Source organism: Anser anser (assembly GCF_964211835.1).
Source record: "Anser anser genome assembly, chromosome: 9".
Taxonomy (NCBI): Eukaryota; Metazoa; Chordata; class Aves; order Anseriformes; family Anatidae; genus Anser; species Anser anser.
The window spans coordinates 24,529,230-24,550,021 of record NC_139729.1 but is presented as its reverse complement, the minus strand read 5'-3'; the positions used below and the strand labels follow the sequence as shown (position 1 = coordinate 24,550,021).

At 43.0% G+C, this 20,792-nt stretch overlaps 1 protein-coding gene and 1 long non-coding RNA gene across 22 annotated transcripts in view; one reads left to right on the top strand and one right to left on the bottom strand.

The window, feature by feature from the left end:
- Positions 1-1,951: 1,951 nt before the first annotated feature.
- Positions 1,952-16,744, top strand: LOC310904172. Its single transcript, XR_014588095.1, has 2 exons — positions 1,952-2,371; positions 14,192-16,744. It is a non-coding gene; the product is annotated as an uncharacterized lncRNA (long non-coding RNA).
- The window catches only part of MECOM (MDS1 and EVI1 complex locus), a 318,806-nt gene continuing 313,500 nt past the window's right edge, over positions 15,487-20,792 (bottom strand). For all 21 annotated transcript variants that reach the window (XM_083848497.1, XM_083848486.1, XM_083848500.1 and 18 more), the window contains 3 exons: positions 18,982-19,218; positions 17,994-18,180; positions 15,487-17,129 (listed from right to left, as the gene is read on the bottom strand). In XM_083848497.1, coding sequence (XP_083704623.1) covers positions 16,995-17,129; positions 17,994-18,180; positions 18,982-19,218 — 559 coding nt within the window. In that variant the 3' untranslated portion in view covers positions 15,487-16,994. The remainder of the gene's footprint in view (positions 17,130-17,993; positions 18,181-18,981; positions 19,219-20,792) is intronic.

Here is a 20,792-nt window from a genome sequence, read left to right as displayed (position 1 = left end):
ACGAGGCAGCTATGCCATAACTAGGAATACCGGAGTTTTATAATAACTCTACTATGCCTTTCTGAAAAAAAATAAAAAAATAAAAAAGGCAAAAACAAAGTGGTCTTGTGTTTTATCAGTGAATGTACCTAGCCTTTTGAATCCTACTATAAAAACACATTTTTTGTTTTGGACATTTTTCAGTTTAATTAAAATGAACGTCTAAAAATAGAGTAGATCAGCCAGAGGAATGGCTCATTGTAGAGGTCCATCTACCACTCATGGTGGATTTTTTGCTCCTCTTGATGTCTGAGCCATAGAGGCACACTGGAGATAAATACCTTTATCAGCCAGATGTGCATGCACTTGCTGTCACGGAAGAGTGGATACCAATTTGAATCAACCTCCATCCTTTTTTTCCTGGGACGTGGGAGGATATATATTTTCCCTAGCGTCATGACATAGTTTTTGCATAGCCTAAAATAAAAAGCACATGTTGCATAAAGGCGAAGTGCACCGATATCTAAGCTATCAAAGAGGCTGAGTGACCAAGCCAAATATCTTTGGCAAAATGAGGCTGGAATTCAAAGCCAAGCACTGCCTTTAGAAAAAATAATAAAAAAAAAGGGCAAAAATTCATTGTTGTTGTTTGCAGAAGTTTTTTATAAAAGTCGCTGTATCTCAGCAGGCAACGCTAACCTGGCAGTTTGCTGAGCCAGCAAGACTTGAAAACACAAGTGGCAGCCAGCGGAAAGGAGCTGATGGCTTTTGGAAAATCTTGCCTACGTGGGAGCATTTCTATCTCTTCAGAGAGAGGTTTAAAGAGCGGCTACAAGTCAAGCGTTCGGCTCCTAGTTACAGAATGTCTTCATTTAAATTGCACTGGATGCATTTTCTTGGAAGAGATGTAACACTGAGGTCTTAACCTCCTGGTTAAGGGATTTATTTATTTTTTAATCCAATTTTGCATTTCATGATGTCCCAGTGCTCTTAGTAAATTGCTGCCAATTATACTCAGTCAAATCTTGGGGGAGCTTTTTTGTTTGTTTGTTTTTAACCAGTTCTTACCCAAACTAAATTATCCTGGGAGAAACTTAACATAGCAACAATTTAAGTCTAAACCAGCATATTGGAGAAGGTTTAAAACACACACTGCACTTGCTGGAGCTTCTCAGGCTTATGAGGGCAATGGAAAGTAACCAAAATCACTGAACAGATATTTGAAACCTCACTTTTGGCAAAAGAACACCCCGTCCTGTAAGTGGAGGTATGTGTGGAGAGACTGTTACAACCTGAAGCATGGAGACGGAACAGGGTTTCTGTTTAGAAAAGAATTTTGAATTATACACAGAAACCTTCATACTGTATTGGTTTAGTATGTGTAATTCCAATTTTAAACATAAACTATGAGCCAAGTTATAGATAGAGCTGCTGGTGCTGAAATGTTGTACTCAGAGAGGTCTGAAAGAAACTGATACTTCTGTGATAATGCAGATTTGGATACTTGAGTATTCTTTCCATTTATGTTTTTACTATGCTCCATTACTAGTAAAATATGCAAGTGTCATTCCAGTTTTACAGTTTTTGAAGAACTTCTTGAGCATTGTAGGAATCTTTTGGCAGGAAAAGTGCATCTTTCACAGGAAATTCTGTAACTATCAAGATAAGTCTTAAAAATATTTTCTTTTTCAAAGAAACATGAATCAAGCATTGCTCTGCAAACTGACACTCGAGATGAAGCAATGACTGAGCTTCCTGAAAGCCAATGGAAGAGGCTACAACTCTTTAATTTCTCTGTTATCTGGGTGCATTTCAAAAAGGTATTTTAATGAATTTGTATTCTTGGAAAAAACATTTTCTGTGTCAACACTCAGGGCTGATGTTGCCAAAAAGCCCGTGATCCTCCTGGGGAAAGTGGCAATCCTGATGTGGAGATGTGCCCGACAGAAACGAGCTGTTATCCCCCCTTCGGTCTGGCAGCAGCTACCTGAGAGTTACCAAACTCTGGTGTTCAGTTACTGCTGCAATTGATTTGACCAGGCAGTCTTTTAGCAACTCGGTATTTAAACTCTTCAATCATCTATGCTCTGAATTTTAATGTTATGCCTATGAACACCTCTGATGCAAAGCACAGCAATCGTCTGAAGAGAAAGTTGGGTTCTCTCAGGGCCGTTATGGGACATATTATCTTTCAAAGGAAGGGGACCATTTACATCTTTAAAAAATTAATTCAAGATCAGAAGCAATGACTTCCACTATTATTTTTCTTTTAAGGTTTCAGCATTCTGAACCATCTGATCTCACCTAATAATGCTGTAGCACGTCAACTGATCACTGCTCGTCTTTGTTCCTTGGGAGGCTCCACCAAGGTGTTAAGCTCTATTTGCTTTGGGTAAGATGCCATGCTATGCCTATATTGTTTTGTGGGGGACAATTTTCTGATGTTTGATTGCCTTGGGTAAGACATTTTTGGTGAATCATTATACCGAAATGCAAAGAAGGTAACTTGAGAAAGATGCTTATGTTTCTGTAGCACTTTGCAGCAGATGTCTCCTATTTACTGCTTTATTTTATTGCTTAATGACTGAATCTCAAGTAATTGAACAATTTGACAGATATTTATTTGTAAAACGTGATTCATTTAGTCAGACATTGTGAAACAGTTTCATGCCAGTTCTAGAGATCTTGGTAGAACTTTCTAAAGATGCAAACATTCAAGTAAATTGCTCATGTCAATAGCACATCCACTTTTTACTGTTCTTTACTGCACACAAATATTTGAGTTGACAAAAAAGCGCTGGTGAACAGACTACAGGGACTTCTGAACTTTAATCAACCACAAGCACTGGCAGGGTTCAGAAGTAATTTCCTAACTATGAATCACCTGCAGACAATGAATCACATACTGGAGAAGATTGCCAAATAAAACAAGCCATCATGTATAGCTTGCATTGACTGGACTATGGAAAGGCCTTTGATTCACCTAGCTGAAAGAGAAGCTGTGATGAAAGCTCTGAAATAAAGGCATAAAAGAATGTAGGAATCCCAAACCACATCTGCTAGCAGTGAATGGCGACATTTAAGTTCGACAAGGAAGATAAAAGAAAACTAGACTAAGCAAAATATCAGGCAAGGAGACACTATCTTACTGGAAAAGAGTTGCCTGGAGAAGAACTTCACAAAGCATTTCTGGGAAGAAGACCTTAGCTTAACTTCAAACATATGTGCGAGCTCAGATTTCGACTCTGATGGAGCAGTTGTCTTTTCTGAAATGGCCAATGATCTCCCAGTGATTTTTAGGGGAACTGAAATGTGGGGATTGCAGGGAAGACAAATGGTAGGCGAAGGCTGAGAAGGGAAGGCGGTCTCCCGGCGGTCAGCCTAGTGCTCACTGGGGTGAACAGAAAGCTTTTCCAGTGATTTCATAGGCCTCTATGACGGTCATAAAAAGAAAACTCCTTCTGCTGAAGAAGAGGTGTTAGATTTCTGTCTGTAACGAAACGGGGCCAAGAGTTTTGGTGCTAACAAAAAAAAAGGACCAGATCTTGTATAATGTTTTTCAGAGACAAAGATGAATAAAGAAATCGGAGAAGAAACCAAAAACTTCCTGGAGGCTGTAAAGAATTGTACGTAAGAGTAAGTCCTACCACAAGGAAAAGAAATAGAAGAAGGAATAAAATTTACTTTTTTAATATTTTATTTCTTATGAGAGGTATTTGGCTGTGTTTTCCTAAATAGTGAGACAATAGCTGGTAAAGAAATGACAGTGGAAGGAAAAAAAAAAAAAAAAGCCCTGCAATTATCTAGACTTTGATGATTCCCTCTGTTTGTGCCAGTATTCAATAAACCCTCAAATTGCATGCTGTAGCAGGAGAGTGAATTTACTGCAGCCAAAATCATATGAGTGCAATGAATCAAGACAGCCTTTCCGCACTGCTCAGGTCTGGCTCGTGTATAATGCTCCACATACGGACCTACACTCTGCTTCTTCTACTTGGCATAACTGAAAAGAAAGGCAAAGCAGAATTTCCAGGTCGGTATAGTAGCTACCAGCTAATTGAGCAAAACTTGCTGCTGGTTGCTGGCAGCATCACGGGGAGATCACCTCTGGTATCTGCCCAGCAAGATGGGCAGGCAGAAGTGTCTCAGCTCCTGCCTGTTTCTTGGCTTCTCAAAGGGGCAGTGAATAGGAAAAAATCTGAATTTGCTCCCCGATACCAGCCAAACAAGGAGCTGGCATAGCCCAGAGCTTGTGTACTCAGCTGTAAAGAGTCCTGATAACAGTTAGAAATCCTCCTGCCGGGGAATTTGTAATTGCCCAGGGCCACTTCAGTTGGCAACTGGCTCTTTTCCGTAATTTGTTTTGAAAAAAGCCGGTTCTGACCTGCAGGAGGGAACGCGAGCAGTTCCCCCGAACAGCCACGAGAGAGCAGCCGGCAATTAGGGCTGGGAAGGCTTTGCACTGCTCTGCAAAGAAAAATAAACCACGGACAACGTTAAGAGAAACCCATCACAGGATTCCCTCCTCGCATTACTGTCCTTAAACCAAATTGCACTTAGGCATGCGAGCCACTGTTAGCTGAACCCTCGCTACTTATTTTGAGTCGCAGTTTGCTCTGAGGTTCAGCTACGGAGTGGCACATCGGGGCAGTCGCTGTAAAATACTGCCCTGGTGCAGAGGAAGGGAGAGGTTGCCCCTGGCCTTACAGTATTCTTGGTCAAAGCCAGAGGCTGCCTAATGGCTGCTGGCAACGTCGACAGCCGTTTAGCCGCGGCTAGCTCTTTACCTAAGTTGTCCATTTTCCTGCGTGCCGAATAATACTCAGGCATCAGATGATCAAAGAGCCTGCCCGTGAAATGCAGCTGAAAGAAGTTTTCCACACTATATTTCTCACATGTTAGATGCGTTGATACGGACAAGAAATTATGCGCGTACAAGCAGGGCTCTGGGGGAGGCAGGACGAGCCCGGTGTCCTTCACCCTCCGCCGTCCCCACGGGGCACATTTCTGGGCTCACACACGAACATTCACAGCACTCGCAGCAGAAGCTAAAGCCTCGGTGAAGGTTTTACCTTCACACGCTTGTTTTTGAAGAGCTTATGCCAGTTTTACTGTAAGGGCTGGGGTGAGCTATGAAAAGAAGACACACATTTAATAAGTAATGGAAAATCATTTACATAAAGGTTTCGTGTTCCTGGACAGTGCTTTCGAACGTGCCAGATAGTATTAAAAAAATGCAGAAATCTCTGCCCCTAAACCTCAGATCACATATGAATCATGTAGTTCATGAGGCACATGTTTGCTTGTGTGGTCAGTGGGGAACATATTTTTGCAGCCATGTCAGCTCGGCTCTCGGGCTGCAGCGCGGGTCCGAGGCAGCGTGCCCGGCCGAGCGCCGTGATCCCCGCCGGCCCCTCGGGGATGCTCGGTGCCGTCCCGCGGGCACTGCCAGGGCTGTTCTGATCTTACACACCTCTACAAACGTGCTCCAGCTGTGCTGCAGAGAAGCAGGGGTTGGTGTCCCGCCCGGAGGGCAGGCAGCTGTCCTTCCCTTGGTGGAGAAAGCTTGTTGCTCCTGCATCCGGATTTTGGAAAGCTTTTGGTCTGGAGGGCAGGGAGAAGGTACCTGCGGCTGGAGGATCTGTAAAGAGGATAGGGTGCTTTTCCTCACGTCCTCAAAGTCACCAGGTCACGAGTGAGGAGCTTTTGGCAGCATCAGCCCTGCTCCCAGGTACCGTCGAGCTGGAGCTTTTCAACAGGAATAAAAAAGATTTTAAAAACAACAAAGTAATTAAACACTGATACAGCCCTTTTTTTTTGTATTTGGCTGCCTGTTGCAGAGACGCTCTGGCTCCAGCGATTCAAGCAGTTTCCTATTTCTTGACTTCAAAACCAAACAACAACAACAAAAGCTCTGCCATGCGCTTGCCTGAGCCGGCCCCGGTGCACGGGCGCAGGAGCAGGGCCTTTAACCAGGGCTAAAGTGAAGGCATCCCCCTGCTCCCAGCGTTAACCGCAGCCGCTGTAGCTGCTGCCGACCTTGGGTGAGCAACAAACGGTGTCTCCCACTCCGTATTAATGTGAGTCTATAAAATCAGGCAGGAGTGGAAAACAGCAAAATGTGCAAAGCCGTGTTTGAAACCACGTCAAGTCCAGGAGTATTTTCAATCCTGCCTTTGGGAGAGTCAGCCCCTAATTCAGCCGTTACGTCCTTTGCCGTGCGGAGCAGGACCGCTAATTAGGTCTGTGCTTACATGTTAGAGAAAGGATAAGAAAACAAAATCTTGCTTAATCCAAAGGGTTTAAGTTAATGTAAATATATTCAACTGGTGGAGATCAGACGGTTGGTTCAATACCGGCTGCCAAAAAACATACCAGAAGGTGCTGTGAAGGACTTCCATAGTGTTTACTGGGGAAGGGAAAAAATCTCCAAGTGAAGTACATAATGAGTCTACTTCTTTAAATACATTTGGGTTTTACTGAAGAACAATAACAAACACCGTGCGACGATGCCTCTGGGAAAGCGGTGCCACGCAGCCAGCGCTCGAGACGAGTTTTTCACAAGGTTTCTTGCTCCGTCCATTTGATCGTCCTAAAATGTTTTCAGACGTTAAAATTCTTCCTTCTGATATATCTTGTATCCAGTAAATGCTGTTTATATCAACGGCAAACAAATCTTAACTGAATCTATACAACTAATGTCTAAGTTCAGAGAACAAAAATAATCATTCCAAAACGTGTTTAAGGTGAAATCAAGATAGGATTGCAAAACTCTGGTGGAAAACATATCTCGGTGGTGTGGGCTGACAGTCAGGCTGCTAAAGACACCTTCTGGATCTGTTTTAGGAATTGCTTATTAACCACTTCAATAATAAACAGAGAGATTAAGAGCATGTAATAAAAGAAAATCCTGTGAATATTTCTCTCAATATCCTCAAGCATGACACATTTATTTCATTCAAAAAAAAAAAAAACTGTCTTGTTGACTCTGTAATGTGATTCAATGTTTACTTCAGTTAATGATTTTTAAGGATCTTTCATTGGCCTTTTAATGCTATAAATGCTATAAATGCAGCTGAGATTTGTGCAACATAAGGGTTCGGTTTGCTTTTTAAATGTAAACACTATCAAAGGAATTTAAATTATCATTTAATCTTTATCAGCTACTTTCTGGATGGCCATGCACACCAGAAGGGCTGTACAATAACGTAGTAATGAAACGTTGCTACAGGCCTGACGCTGCAGAGCGAGTGATTTATTCCTGTATGTGGCTTCACTCCTGTGCTTCTGTATTAGCAGCAACAGCCCCAGAGGTAGGGGCTGATTTTGGAAGGTGCCGAGCAATAAATTACTGTCAGGGCTCTTACGGAGTAGACACTGACTTCTAAGTGGTTGCCAGTGCAAACCCTGAAGTGTGGGTTTAGCAGTAAATATGCCTATTTCAACTTCACTTCTGAGGGAAAAGTCCTGGCATATTTAATGTATGCTTAATTATATTTTAACCCTTTCTTTAAGTCACATTAAACTGAGGACTCTGGCTGCTGAGGAGAGATTAACCAGAAAAGTGCTCACGTGTCACTTGGATAACTCACCCAACTCTGCAGAGACCAGGGGCTTAACAAGAAACAGTTGGTCCTTAAAAAGGTTTTCATTTCTGCTCTGAGCTAAAAATTACTTCTCACGTCTGAATTCTGAAGTGTATGAAGAAAATGCATGAGTAGCTAGTCCTTTCTTCAGACTTAAGAAAATAAGTTAGAGTGGGTCCTTGCAGTTTGCAGATACTTGTGCTTCCAGGATTGTTTTAAGATACAATTGTTAGGCATGTTTAAAAAAGAAAAAAAGATCTTTCAAGAGCTCATTTCCCAGAACATTACCAGCCAACAGCCTTTATGGGCTTACACCACAGAGCAATTGTTGACTAATACTATGTGCTTTGTAAAAAAAAAAAAAAAGAAACAAACTGTTATATGTTTTTTGTTGAGATATATTTAGAGAGCTTTCTTATTGTTAAGAGCTTTAGGAACAATAATCAGCGGTATGTCATTCTGGTATTGTTAGCAAAGTCCTTTCTATTGAATTTTCAAGATGTTGTAAAGTGAGATTATGTGAGTAGCACCTCTGGACACTTTTTCCCATCATTGTGTTGGTATCAATCGCTGACTTCCACTGTTTCTCCTGGTATTAAATGAAAATGTTGTTTCCCACTACGCTGATTGGAGGCTTTATAATGCATGACATAACTGATAACCCTACTGAGATTATGCATTGTAGGATTCGAACTGCACGAGAAATTTGGACAACAAAGTAGGTGGCCACTCTGACTGGGAGACAAAGTTTAAAAGAAAACGTACTGGGATCATTGTTTCAGCTGAGATGAAGAAACTTTATAAACAGATAATTTGCAAGGCCAGTCCTTCAGGTTTCAGAGAAAATATTATTCTTATTTATTTAATTATTATTATTTTTTGCTGCAGGGAGAGTAGGGAGTTTATATTTTCCAGTGGCAAAGTGCTGCCCCTAGCCTCTCTCATCCCCGACAGAGCTGTGTTACAGCAGAAACCAACACCCTGCTGAGGCTCCTGACATTTTCCAAAGAGGAAATATTAAAAATTCAGTGGCAGAGTGGAGGAGGAGGAAGTTATGTTTTGGAACTAGCGGTGAGCTGAGAAAGCCAGATTTTTCGACTCTATAATAAAAAAGTGAAAATAATGAGAGGCTTTGAGCTAGCTTCTGTATTACACACACCACCAGTATCTGAGCAACGTAAAGACCAATATAGGGAGTTCCCTTATAGATGCTTTTGGCCTGTGCCATTTCCATTACACCATGTCAGGTTGTTTTGGTTTTGCACTCATGCTTCAGAGGGTTTTTTTTTTTGGGGGGGGGGGGGGGTGACTGAGCTGCTCCAATGCTGTTGTGCCATCCTGATGATTACCCACACATGCTTCTTCTCTCCCAGCACCGTGCCAAATTTAAGCTGCTTCAAGAGTTTTGTTGTTTTCTTTTGGTGTCGGTATTTGGACTGACACCAGTCCCTTGCTCCTGCACTCTTAGTTCTTCTCACAGTGAATTTCCTTCCAGCATTGCTCCTTGCTAAGCTAACAGAGGGTGGCATAAGCACAGCTTGAATTTTGACTGACACAAGGGGGAAGGAGAGGTCACTACAGCTTTCCACCGTGTGTCCTTCCTTACAAGTAGCGAAGAAAAGCATGGTGAAAATCCAGTTACAAGTCCTGCTCCTCCACGTCAGCTTTTCACCCTGGTCTGTACGCTCAGAGGGGACAGGGACAAATTCCGACCTGATTCTGGCATTCCTCAGCTGACAGGCTGTCAGGTCCAAAAACTAGTTCTTGATCTCCCATTCAGGGTTTTTATGGATGAGTGTAAAGCTGGAGTGAACTGCTCCATGCAGTGGTTAAGGTTTTAATAGCTCTTAAGTAATAAAAACAGCATAACGGCTTCCAAAAAGAGTACCAGGGAATCAAGTCTAAATGTAATAAAGGTCTTTACTTTGTTAGAGTGGATTGCGAAGGGTTTTGTGGCTTGTGGTTACGCAGAGCAGAGGTTCTGGGGATCCTTCAGAACGAATTTTTAATTGCACGGTTCCAAGTGACTGCAGCTGACCGGACTTCACATCTTTCATAGTCCCCTCCTGAGGAAGGGTCAGCACACCTCACGCTGCCGGTGCAGCCCACACAGACTTCATGTTGCTCCCAGAGTTGCAAAGATTATCCTCCTTTAAGGTATGAGTATGGCATGAGTACGTGCTTTTATTTACAGGCATGTCTGCTGTGTCTTCTTCTGAATATTTTACTTTCTTCCCAGTCTATTCAATAAATCGTAAGGAAGGAGCTCCAGTAGGACAAGTCTTCTAAATTTAGCATTGGACTACTGTCCTATTCAATTTTTAAAAATACTGAAGTTGTGAGGTTTTTTTTTTTTTAAGATCAATTTTTGCTGGGGAACAATGCACTGCTGTATGAGATCCTCGCTTTTTTGTTGCTGATGTTTTCCTCCTCCAGGAGAGAAGGACAAAGGCACGCCGTGTCCCCCTGGGGGCTGAGGGGACGCTGGGGAAGGAGCTGGCCACTGTTTGGTAAGAGTCAGCCAAGAGACAATGGGGGCTAGAAAAGATCCGTGCTCAGTCTACAGGCAAATTAGCAAGCTGATTCAGCAGATGGGTGCTTAAAAGGCCTGGCAGCAACAGGAGAAAGATCTGGGTACAGTAAAACCCAGTTCCATAATTAGGAAGATCTGAATCATTAAAAGGTTTGCAAGAGTCACTTTTAAATGAAGATCATGAGCCTCTGCCCTCCAATGTTTCGGTTTCATGTTGATCAAAGACGATCTGAAATGGAGTCCATTGCTGGGCTTTTCGCACAATTCGTGCTGGATTTCAGGGTTGAAAGCCTCAATATGCTTCAATTCATATCCAATTCATATCCACATCTCTTCTCTTTTCTTTCTTTTCCTTTTTTTTTTTTTTTCCTTTTCTCCTGTTGTGATCACACCTGGGTATTCTCAAACCAGGCCCAGCTCCCGAGGGGACGCAGACGCGGCAAGGTGGGGGCACAGTGCCTGGCCCCACGCTGCTCCCAGCAGGAATGGGGACAAGGAGCAGAGCCAAGGGGAAACCCCACACTAGTCCTGGTGCTGAGCGTTGTGTCCCAAAATTTACCTGTCGTGTGTGAGCCCCAGCTCGGCCGTGTGAGCTGCGAGTTGGGCCTTAGGCCCACCCTGAGCGCAGGTGCCTAAGGGCTTGTTTGGACCTGGGACCATGCGGCTGGCTGGCGGCTTACCACCCTGAGCTGTTTTATCCACCACTGCTAAAAGCTCTCACTCACTCGATTTAACCTTTTCCAGGTGATTTTTGAGCCTGGATTCCCATGTGGCGGCCTACAGCCCCGAGGGACAACCATGTCGGAGGAGTACCACAGTGCTGGCCTGGCCACGGGGCTGCTGTGCTGACTGACCACGTCCTGCTGCTGCACGCCTCAGCCCAATTAGTGCGGGGCTGCCCGGACCCTAATTGGGCCTGACACGTGCCTGTTTAAAGAGATTCCCCAGGAATTAAAGCGCTACTTCTATAGTTTGAGTTGGCTGGTGATGCGAAACATGACACGATTTTGAGAATTTTCTGCACTTACCATGAAACAAATATGCCACAGGTATCAAGCGGGCTTTGTTTTGGGGCTATAATCATATTACAAATTGAACATTTCCACATGTGCGTGCTGGCAAATGTACCCTCGGCTATCTCATATGTATCTGCCCCAAGGTACAGATGCTGGGGTCTTGACATAGCATAATATAGATCGAAATATATTTTCCAGATTGCCTTAGCACATGCTAATGAAAATAAGGAATAAAGGCCTGAAAGAAGCAGCTGTTTAAAATTTTCTTCAATCCCAGAAAATCAACTTCTTAATTACTGATAATTTAGCATCAAAATGACCACTAACCCATTTCTCCCACCAGGCCCTCCCGCGCTGGGAGGCCTGCTTCCAGACTCTCAGGCAAAACTTTTTCTTAGAAGTGTAGCATTTCATCACATTTCTTTAGCCTTTCTGGAATTAATTAGTATTAAAATACAGCAGGAAAAAGGAGGGTCCCTTCAGAAGGTGCCTTCTTGCAGACCCTCCAGTCAGACAAGCAGAGCAGATACTGCTGCAGCTCCTACCTACCCATCTGGTTGCAGCAGAGTGCTTTTATATTTGCACAGCATCCGTCACAATAAAAGGTTCCAAAACCTTCCCTGAGTGGATTTATAGGCATAAATAGCTTCAATTGCCATTAAAACACAGTCACTCCTGGATTAAAAAAAAAAAAAAAAAGAGCCTCTGCTTGTAGCATGCTGCGGCACAGGGCTCTGTGTTAGTCTGGTTTATGGTTGTACCCTGGGGCAGCCGGTCCCAAACAAAATCCAAGAGGCAGCTTTGGGGCAGCTTTGGGAAAAAGACTCCGGTCCTAAAAGACGTACCACAAGTTTCTGTCTGTGGGGCCTCTTTTCAAGGATTATTTGAATGTTATTCTGATTAAAATCTCAATTCTAGGAAAATAGAAAGCTTTGCTGAAAATTGTTCTCCTCTAGCAACAGATGAATCTAAGCTGAGGGGGGGGAGGAAAAGAAAAGACGATGAGGAATATAGACTTTTTTTTTTCTTAGTTTATGTTATTTGATGTTCTGCCCTTCTCCTGCTCCCCAGACTTTGTTAAGTGAATCTGAACTGTGTAGCTAAGCCTTTCCTAATGTTGGCACCCTTTTCTATATCGAAACAAAAGACGAATTAATAGTGCTAGTGGAAGCCACATACTAGGTATACTCAAAAACTTACACAGACTTTCAATAGGATGGGAAAAGGATGGTTTTGGCCAGGATTCAGAATACATTTTTCTTATAACCGGAGTCCTGGCAAGGTACGCGGTCTTTGACATGGAGAAAGGGTCTTCTGTTTGGAGCTGGATGGATTTGTTTTGTTTAAATCATTACTGGAAGCATCTTTAAACCAAAGTAGCTTTTCTGCACCACTCCGTGACTGACCAGCAAAACCGCAAATGAGACTTAATGTGGCTGGAAGGCAGCGCAGTGCGGGGAAAGGATCCAGGAGCTCGCAGCAATTCTGCGTGTGCCTGAAAAAGGGGGAGCTGACAGAAAGTTTTAAAGTTCAAGACATGCACGCAGCAACAGGCCAGGCTGAACCTCTGAGCAAAAGCAGCCTCTCAAATGTTTTTATAATAACTTCCCCTCCCATTACGCCGCAAATGTGGCTATTAACACAGCGAGGCAGCAGGGCTGACACAGGAGCAGAGACTCGGACCTGCAGTGCTAGCAAGGGTCTGGGCCAGGGTGAAATATTGATTAATCATCTTGTCATGCTGGTGCTTTGTTATACTCTGTAGATAGAAATTGAGGTGGTAATATGCTGCTCTGTCATGTAGTAAGTCTGCTGTATCACATGGGAATGATTTGTTGACTTATGGAAAACTACTACAGCGGGTTGAACAGTAGGATGATGCTGAAACAAGCTAAAGGTTTGTTTTCTAAAACTACTCCAATAATTCTTTTCTTTAAAAAATAGCACTGCAGCAGAAAGCCAGAAACTGTGGTCCTCAGTTAGCAATCTGCATCTGGACAAGTGCATTTCTCTGCGGGGAGGTTTAGGGAAGTTATGACAAAAACACAAAAACTGCCCAGTTTTCTTCATTTATTTGGGGGATGAGGTAGCTAATGGAGTCTGGGTCTGCTTTTCAGTTGTTCCTCTCTGTGAATAACAATGCTGCTGAGAAAAGGCAATGCAAGTCAAGGTCATGGTAAGGTATCTAAATGAAGTTGAAGGACCCCTAGAGATAAATCAGTCTCCTATCATCGCAAGCTTTGTGTTTTCATTTCAAAGTATCTCACCAGCACTAGAGGACTGCAAGACAGTGTTACTGCTCTTTTCCTTACCACAAACTCATTTGTTTCTTGGTACATTGCAAAATATTTTTTACTGCCCTACAGAGATCGTAATAAATTAAGGGGAAAAAAATCCTTCACAAGTAAGTCTATGTGAATAATGGTCATACATCAAACCGATCAACGTGTTGGCTTTTTTCCTCCCCCTTCCTTGAAATCCTGGTGTTTTGACTGGCCCAAGTGGCCCTTCTCAACACGTTTCAAGCCCTCTGCTTGCCCCCCAAGTTCATCACACCCTGCATGCAGAGTCTGCAGCTTCCTCGTGGATTTGGAGAGTAGGTGCTAGCCCTGCACAACCACTGCCCCGGGGTCAACAGACCTGGGCACGCATAGGTTAAACCAGCCCTGTGGCTGGGCCAAACCAGGCCTTTCCTTGACAGTTATATGATGGGAGGCTGCTACTGTAACCCAGAACATTAAACCCAAGGGAAGCTGTCCCACCCTTTCTCCACCTCCAGAAAAACCCCTTTCATCTAGGGCAGGTGAGGGCAGAGCTGATAAGAACTGTCATTGCAGTGAATTAAAGGAGAAAACGATCTGGAAAGTTGTTTGCAGATAAAACTTGACTGATTAATCTATTTGTTCCCTTCATTTGGCAGTAACTTAAAACCAGGTTTCAGGGTGACTTTAACAGCATGAAAAATAATAGGCTATTTCTGCAATTATCTGCAGGTACCTGACCATTGGCTCAGGCCAATGAAGCGAGGACAATAACGTGCACACAGGTTGTTTTTTTTTTTTTTTCTTTTTCCCCAGGTATGTTTTAGGTGAAGACCACAGGCCCTGAGGTGACAGCCTGACACTGACCTGCGCACGATGCTCGGGAGGCTCAGGGCAGCCCATGCCCGTCCGTCTGTCCGTGCTGCAGTCAGCCCTGCCGACGTCCCCATTGCTACCAGCTGGTTATAAAACAAGTCAGACCACAGCTGGGCTGAAGGCAAGAACGACCTCTATGGTAGCCTGAAATGTCACTGAAGCACCTGATGAGCTCTGAGAACCTTTATTTATTGATCAGGTAAATGCAGTCATGCTGCTCGGAGAGGTGTCTGGCCAGCGGGACCTCCCTGTGCCTTTGAGCTGGAGACAAGGCCTCCATCTCTGAAAGCACATTTATCTTCACTGGAGCCAGGTTTAACTAAACCTCCCACAAAACATGGCCCCTAAATGTGCCTTTCTCCCTGAAAAGCGGCGCGTTTCTGTATGTGGTTACTGATACCCAGCATTGCTGGCTCACACCAGCTCGTTTGCATCTGGTGATAGCAATCCTTGGTCCTATTGCAAAAAAACCTCTATGGTGTGTCAGGTCTACTCTTCTGAGACACTTCAACTTGAAGGACGGCCGTGTGCGACTGGCAGGGACATCCTCAGGGCCCCCTTTGGAGCTGCCTCAGTCCCTCTCTCTTGACAGGAGGAGCAGGAAAATGTGCATTTCCTGGGCAAAAGGTGGCTCTTCCTGGACATGCCACCTCCCGCTGCTCTGCGGCGTGTCCAGGAGGAGCAGGGCTTTGGACCTGACTGCAAAGGGAACGCTCAGACTAAAACTTTTTTCCTTTTAGATAGACCCTAAAGGCTCATTTTATGCACTTGGAGGCCAATTTAGCTTCCTAATTATGGATTTTTATCATTCTGGCGAGTCAGTAATGTTTCGTGGTTACTCACCGCTCCCTAACGTCACCTCATGAGCAGGCAGGTGGGGGCCTCACCAGCTCGAGCTCAAGGCTCTACAAGAGCATCAGAAGATGACTTTCTACAAGCCCCTCCCATAAAATGAAGGAAATGTTTCTCTCAAGGCAGCATTTTGAAGCTTAAAGGACTCATCTCAAGCCCGCTGGAGAGACCTGGGAGACAGAGGGGCTCTGAGAGACTCGGGGTCGGGCCTGCAGCCGCACGACCAAGTCCCAGGTGCTTCCCCTCGTGCTGTGGCTGCCCTCACGCTGTGGCCCCGCAGACATGCACAACAGCTCTCTTCACTCCCCAAACTGCAGATGAAAAATGAAAATTTTTGACCTGACCCAGACAAAAAGCAAGCAATAAGGAAAAGGATCCCTTCAGTTTTGTAGTCCTTTATTTTTTTTTTTTAAGTTGATCCTCCCATAGTAATGTACTGAAATGCGTAACAGTTACATTGTACAAAGCATTTAAAGAAAGTACCTCAACTTGCCGATTATTTCAAAATGAGATTATAAACAAAAGGAAAAATAAATCTGGTCCCTCACTAAAGGCCAAAAAAAACCCCAAAAATAACTGAATACCTTCCGTTATTTATTTATTTTTTTAAACATAAATTTGGAACACTTCATCTTACAAACAGGATTAACATGAACATAACATCACACAAGCTCGCAGACAACCAGCATAAAATATTGGGTACAGTTTTTAATCAGAAGAATCATGCTTTCATGAAGAAATTATAACTGTTTATACAATTGAATCAATTTACTGTATTACAAAAAAACTAAGTCGCATCTATTAGTTATTTAGTTCATTAAAAGGAAAAAAATAAAATAAAAGAGGAATGTAAGAAAATTTCAAACACTGTTTTGCACTCCCATATACACAGATCAGTTCACCTCACTTTTTTTTAAGTACATGGGTGCCTACATTGTAAAGCAGTGGGGGACTGGAGCAGTGCTGTTTGTTACAGGAACAGTGCTATTTTAATCAACAAACAATTGTTTGCCAACAAATAAATACATGGTACACACAACACAAAGAAGAAATTAGAGGGAAGGGGGAAAGGAAACAATACAACAAAATAGCGACATGATTGTCTAAAATTAAAATCTCATTACAATGATTTGAACTAGTGGTGCTGTCGATGGACGTGGTGCTTTCACGGAATTATCTGGATGATTTAGCTTCTTGGAGTAGTGAACATTCATAGTTTACAATATACACAAGCCTCTTATGTATTGTTTCTCATAGTTCTTTTTTTTTTCTTTTTTTTTTGTGGTTTTCCTTTTTTTTTAACAATGCAGTTGAGAAGGCAAAAGAATTACGGAGAGAACAAAATATTCCCTGTTACTTCTTTCTACATTTACGATGGATAGTGTGCATTTGATAGAACTATTTTCTTTCTTTGAAGGGCTAAAATGCATAAAGCTTTAATGAAGAGATTTGTACATAAAAGCAACTGTTCCCAATCCTGTGTCAAACTATCTTATACAAAAAGAAAATGAATTCAGTTACTACTTTAAAGGAGTGCCCATGTGTGTATCAATGCAGTCTTAACCCTTTTGCCCCTGCCCCTCAAAGCCGGGTGAACTGGAAGACACTTTTTCCCGGCCCCGGTTTACATAATCCACTGAAACCTTTTTTTTTTTTTAAGTCGCATTGATCCTCCAGAAGTCAGCAGCTGCCTTTGCTGTGCAAAACAAAATATTGAGAATAAATAGTTTCTTTCTTTTTAAAATTATTCAGTTTAAGGTCACCAGACTTTAAATGAGTGACCCTGCAGATTTATAAGGCATTCTGCTCAGCAGTCTTTTAAACAGTCATATATGAAAGAGCCATGCTACTGGTTTGGACTTGGTCCCATTCTTGGTAAGACTTCACAATGTCATACGTGACTGATGGATTGGATGGCGCTGGATTCTGCAGCAGCTCTCGCCATACTGTGCCACATATTGGGAGAATTGTGGGATGCAGAATGAAGGGAGTCCTTGTCGGAGAGAGAGAGCATCATAGCATACGCCTGGACAGGGAAAAAAGAAAAAGAGGTCATGCTTCAAGTTATCTGAGGTTAAAACCATGCTACTTCTATGTGGCCCAGGCATCTTTTAGACCACAACTGTTCCTCTGAGCTTAATGAAAAAAATCCAAGTGCGTTAGGTTAAACCACTGTCAACCTTTTCACTGACACTTTTGACTCACTAATAGCAGTAATTATTTGTGCTTTCCTCTGGCTTCATGAAGCTCTCAAAAAACTTTGATAATAGGCAAGGTCCCAGAGTCTCATTTGCCTTCAGATTCTTGGCACAAGAGGCTTTGCTGTGACCTTCTCCATGGGCATATTCTGCAATTTTTAAAACAGGAATCTTTACAGGGGCTAAAAAGACACTTTTTAATTAATGTTTAAAATAATTCAAGAAATGCCACTTGGGCATCAGTCCAATTATTACTGTTTCTAAAACACACCATTGACCTGGATGTGATAACATCCAACAGACTTTAAAAAAGAAACACCAAAAAGCCAAACCAGCCAGAAGACCAAATCTCATCCTTGCAAGGCTGCAGCTAAACTGCACAGCATCCACGGGAGTGCACCGGCTGTCTGAAAGCACTGTGACAATTTCTTATCACAGCATTTCTGCGGCTGGCAGACAGGAACAAAACCACCAAGGAAGGAAAAAAATCCACTGGTACTGGGACCAGAGCACCCCGTGATGTCTCTCTGTGTGGTAGAAGTGCACGGGGAAATTGGGGCATGCTCAGATTTACAGAGGTGGAGTGCAGCCCCGCCTGACCAAGCTGAAACGACATTGCCCGCCGCACACTAACGGCTTAATCCTTTGGGTATCTGGTGACAATAACATTTTAACTTAGTTAAAACTTTTACCTGGGATTTGGATTTCCTGTACAATGGTTGTTTTAGGTCCTCTGGCAGCTGGGAAGTATTGAAAGCTGCCAATTCAGCTTCACTATATTGATTTTCTTCCATTTTCCTCATTTTGAGGCTATCTGTGAAGTGCCTTATGTGGTCCAAAGCAGAAAGTCCAGTCTTATTATACTCCTCCTCTTTATACCTACAAAAACACCACAGAGGTTACAGGGAGTTTTAACATCTGTTAACTGCAGGCTGCTCAGAATGGCTGTTGCCCAACCTTCTTAGGCATTCACATTCACTCCAAGCTTTTGAACTACCTGCACCAAAAATCACACATGCTGCAGAGCTGCCCAGTAAGCAGCAGGGTTGAAGGAGCCCCCGGAGCCCCCTTAGTGTCTGGCTCATATCCTGCAGTGCACGGTCACATCAGACAAACCACCCTCAGTCACATCTAGTGCTGCCCACCACCAACTTGGGGTTTAAGGCTGATCCTCACTGCGTTCCCTCTTGCTCTCAAATTTACACCCATGAATATCCCCTTTTTATAGGCTCATTAACCACCTTGCACTGTGCAACCATGATCGTGAAACAAAAGGAATCATATTTTCTGTTCTAAAGAGGAGATGGTGGGCAGTGGGAGCAGAGGTGGGAGAGACTGTCTCTCTTCTGGTGTCTCCACAGCCTTTCACAAGACCATTATGGGAGATTAGGGTAGGTTTAAGCAGATAACGTATCTCCCAAGAACATTTCCTGTCTCACCCAAAACCTGACAATAGTTCCCTGAGTGAACTTATTTTTCCTCTTAGCGGCCCCATTTTGTATGAAGAGACTGAAAACAGGGCTGGTATTGACCAAAACACGGATGCATGTTGCTATCGTAACTGGGAAGTTGGCTACCTCGAACGGGTTCCCACGGCACACAGTTTGGTGCTGGCACTCTTGTATGGTTTATTGTTTTTATTTTGTGCATTGAGTGAACCAATACTAGGAAGGAACCAACCTGCCAGGGGAAGCTTTGCAGTTCATGTCCAAAGTACTCGTTTCCTCATAATCCTCCTCTGGAGTCCCCTCGTGCATGTCGCTTGTAACAGGCTCTTTGACTGCTTTCCCTGCAATTTCGCTTTCTTCATCTTCTTCGTCCATCATTACTTCATCTTCTGCCTCTTCGTCATCCAGCAAATCTGAGTTCTGGCTGGTTACCATGGCTTTTTCATCCTTAAAGTGGCTGCCATTCATTCTGAAAGTACCAAAATAAAAACATGCAATAATCAAAGACAACTCATGAAAGCTCCACACCGGCAAATTGTTGGAGATGGATCTGAAAAGAATGTCCCAGTAGAATAACATAATTTCCTGAAAAAAAATAAATGCATTATTTATCTTTTTGAGCTTCAGACATTCAAGCAGTATTGTAGAAAGACCCACTCAAAAATCAGTGGGACATTACAGCGCAATCAGCATGGGATTTTCCTGTTATCCTGGGAGCCTAGAACTACTGTTCAAGAGGAGGGATGTTCAGATATCCATTCCAAATTTTCTCACGCATTATTTCATCTCATATTTCCAACCACGTCTGTAGTCTAGGCAAAACAACTCTGACTTTTAGCAGAAGCTGTAGGGGCCGAGAAACTCTGAAAATGAGATCTGGCATTTTCAAGAATGACATCCAATACTGCGTCAGGAGTTTTAAAGTCAAAATTACATGCATAATTAATTTTGCACACCATCATCCATTTGGAAGCCATACTACTTAAGTGAACGTATGGATTACATACATGGGAACCTAAGTGACTTCAGCTGAAGACATGAAGAGTTGTCTGCAATTCTGCCTTCACACTGAACTATGACTACTGACTGATTTGAAGAAGTATTAAAAGAAAGGTCACAAAGCATTTTAAATGAGACACCTCTATTCTTACAAAATGAGTATGTGGAGAACCTTTTGGTCCAAATGCTGTTATTACATTGTCTCTTGCTTTCAGACAATGACTCCTCTTAACTACTTCCTATGGGATTTTATCAAGGGCACAATATCCATGCTGAAGTAGAGGCTTATTTGCTAATGGCCTCAGTCCTGAAGGATTTTGACTACTAGAGATGCATCGCGTCCACTGCATTAAATGAGAGCTAACGATACTCAGCACAACCACTGCACTGGGAAACACATGGCCAGACGTGCCCAGGGCATGCCAGGGCTGAACACAGTGGAACCACGCGAGCGCACGCTACCAGCCTATCTGCCCCGCTGTTTTACGTAGCATGGAGACCTTGATTCATCTATTGTTCTAATTGTGCAAAAGGTCCCTACTCTTCCAGGAATACAGTTATAAAAATGGAAACCTTATTGTCCGCCTGCAGTTTGCTTTAGACCGCGTGTGCTTCAAACTGTGCAGGACAATATGGAATATACCAAAAGTTTTCACTAGATAAGGATGAGTCCTATCAGCAAATTTCATACTTAATGTTAGACTTGCTGTTATAACAGATGTACTTTCTTATGGAGCAAACACAAGTGAAATCTAGTTTGTTATACGACGATAGCGTCGTTTTCCTAAACACAACAGTTTCATCTATTTTCTGAGCAAATTCCAGCCAATTGTCACAACTTTAGTGCTTACTGCATTAAAGAAAGCTAGGCAATGGTCTGTTTATATCACGGTATCAAAAAATCTGAGGGTGTGCAGAGTCGGGAGAGCTGAAGCAACCACCCCCTAAGTTAACCAGAGCAGTATCTCTTTATCATCTTTTATTTAAATACGCAGATATAAGAAATTGCTGAGCACAGTCTGGGCTGCCAACTTGCTTGCTATG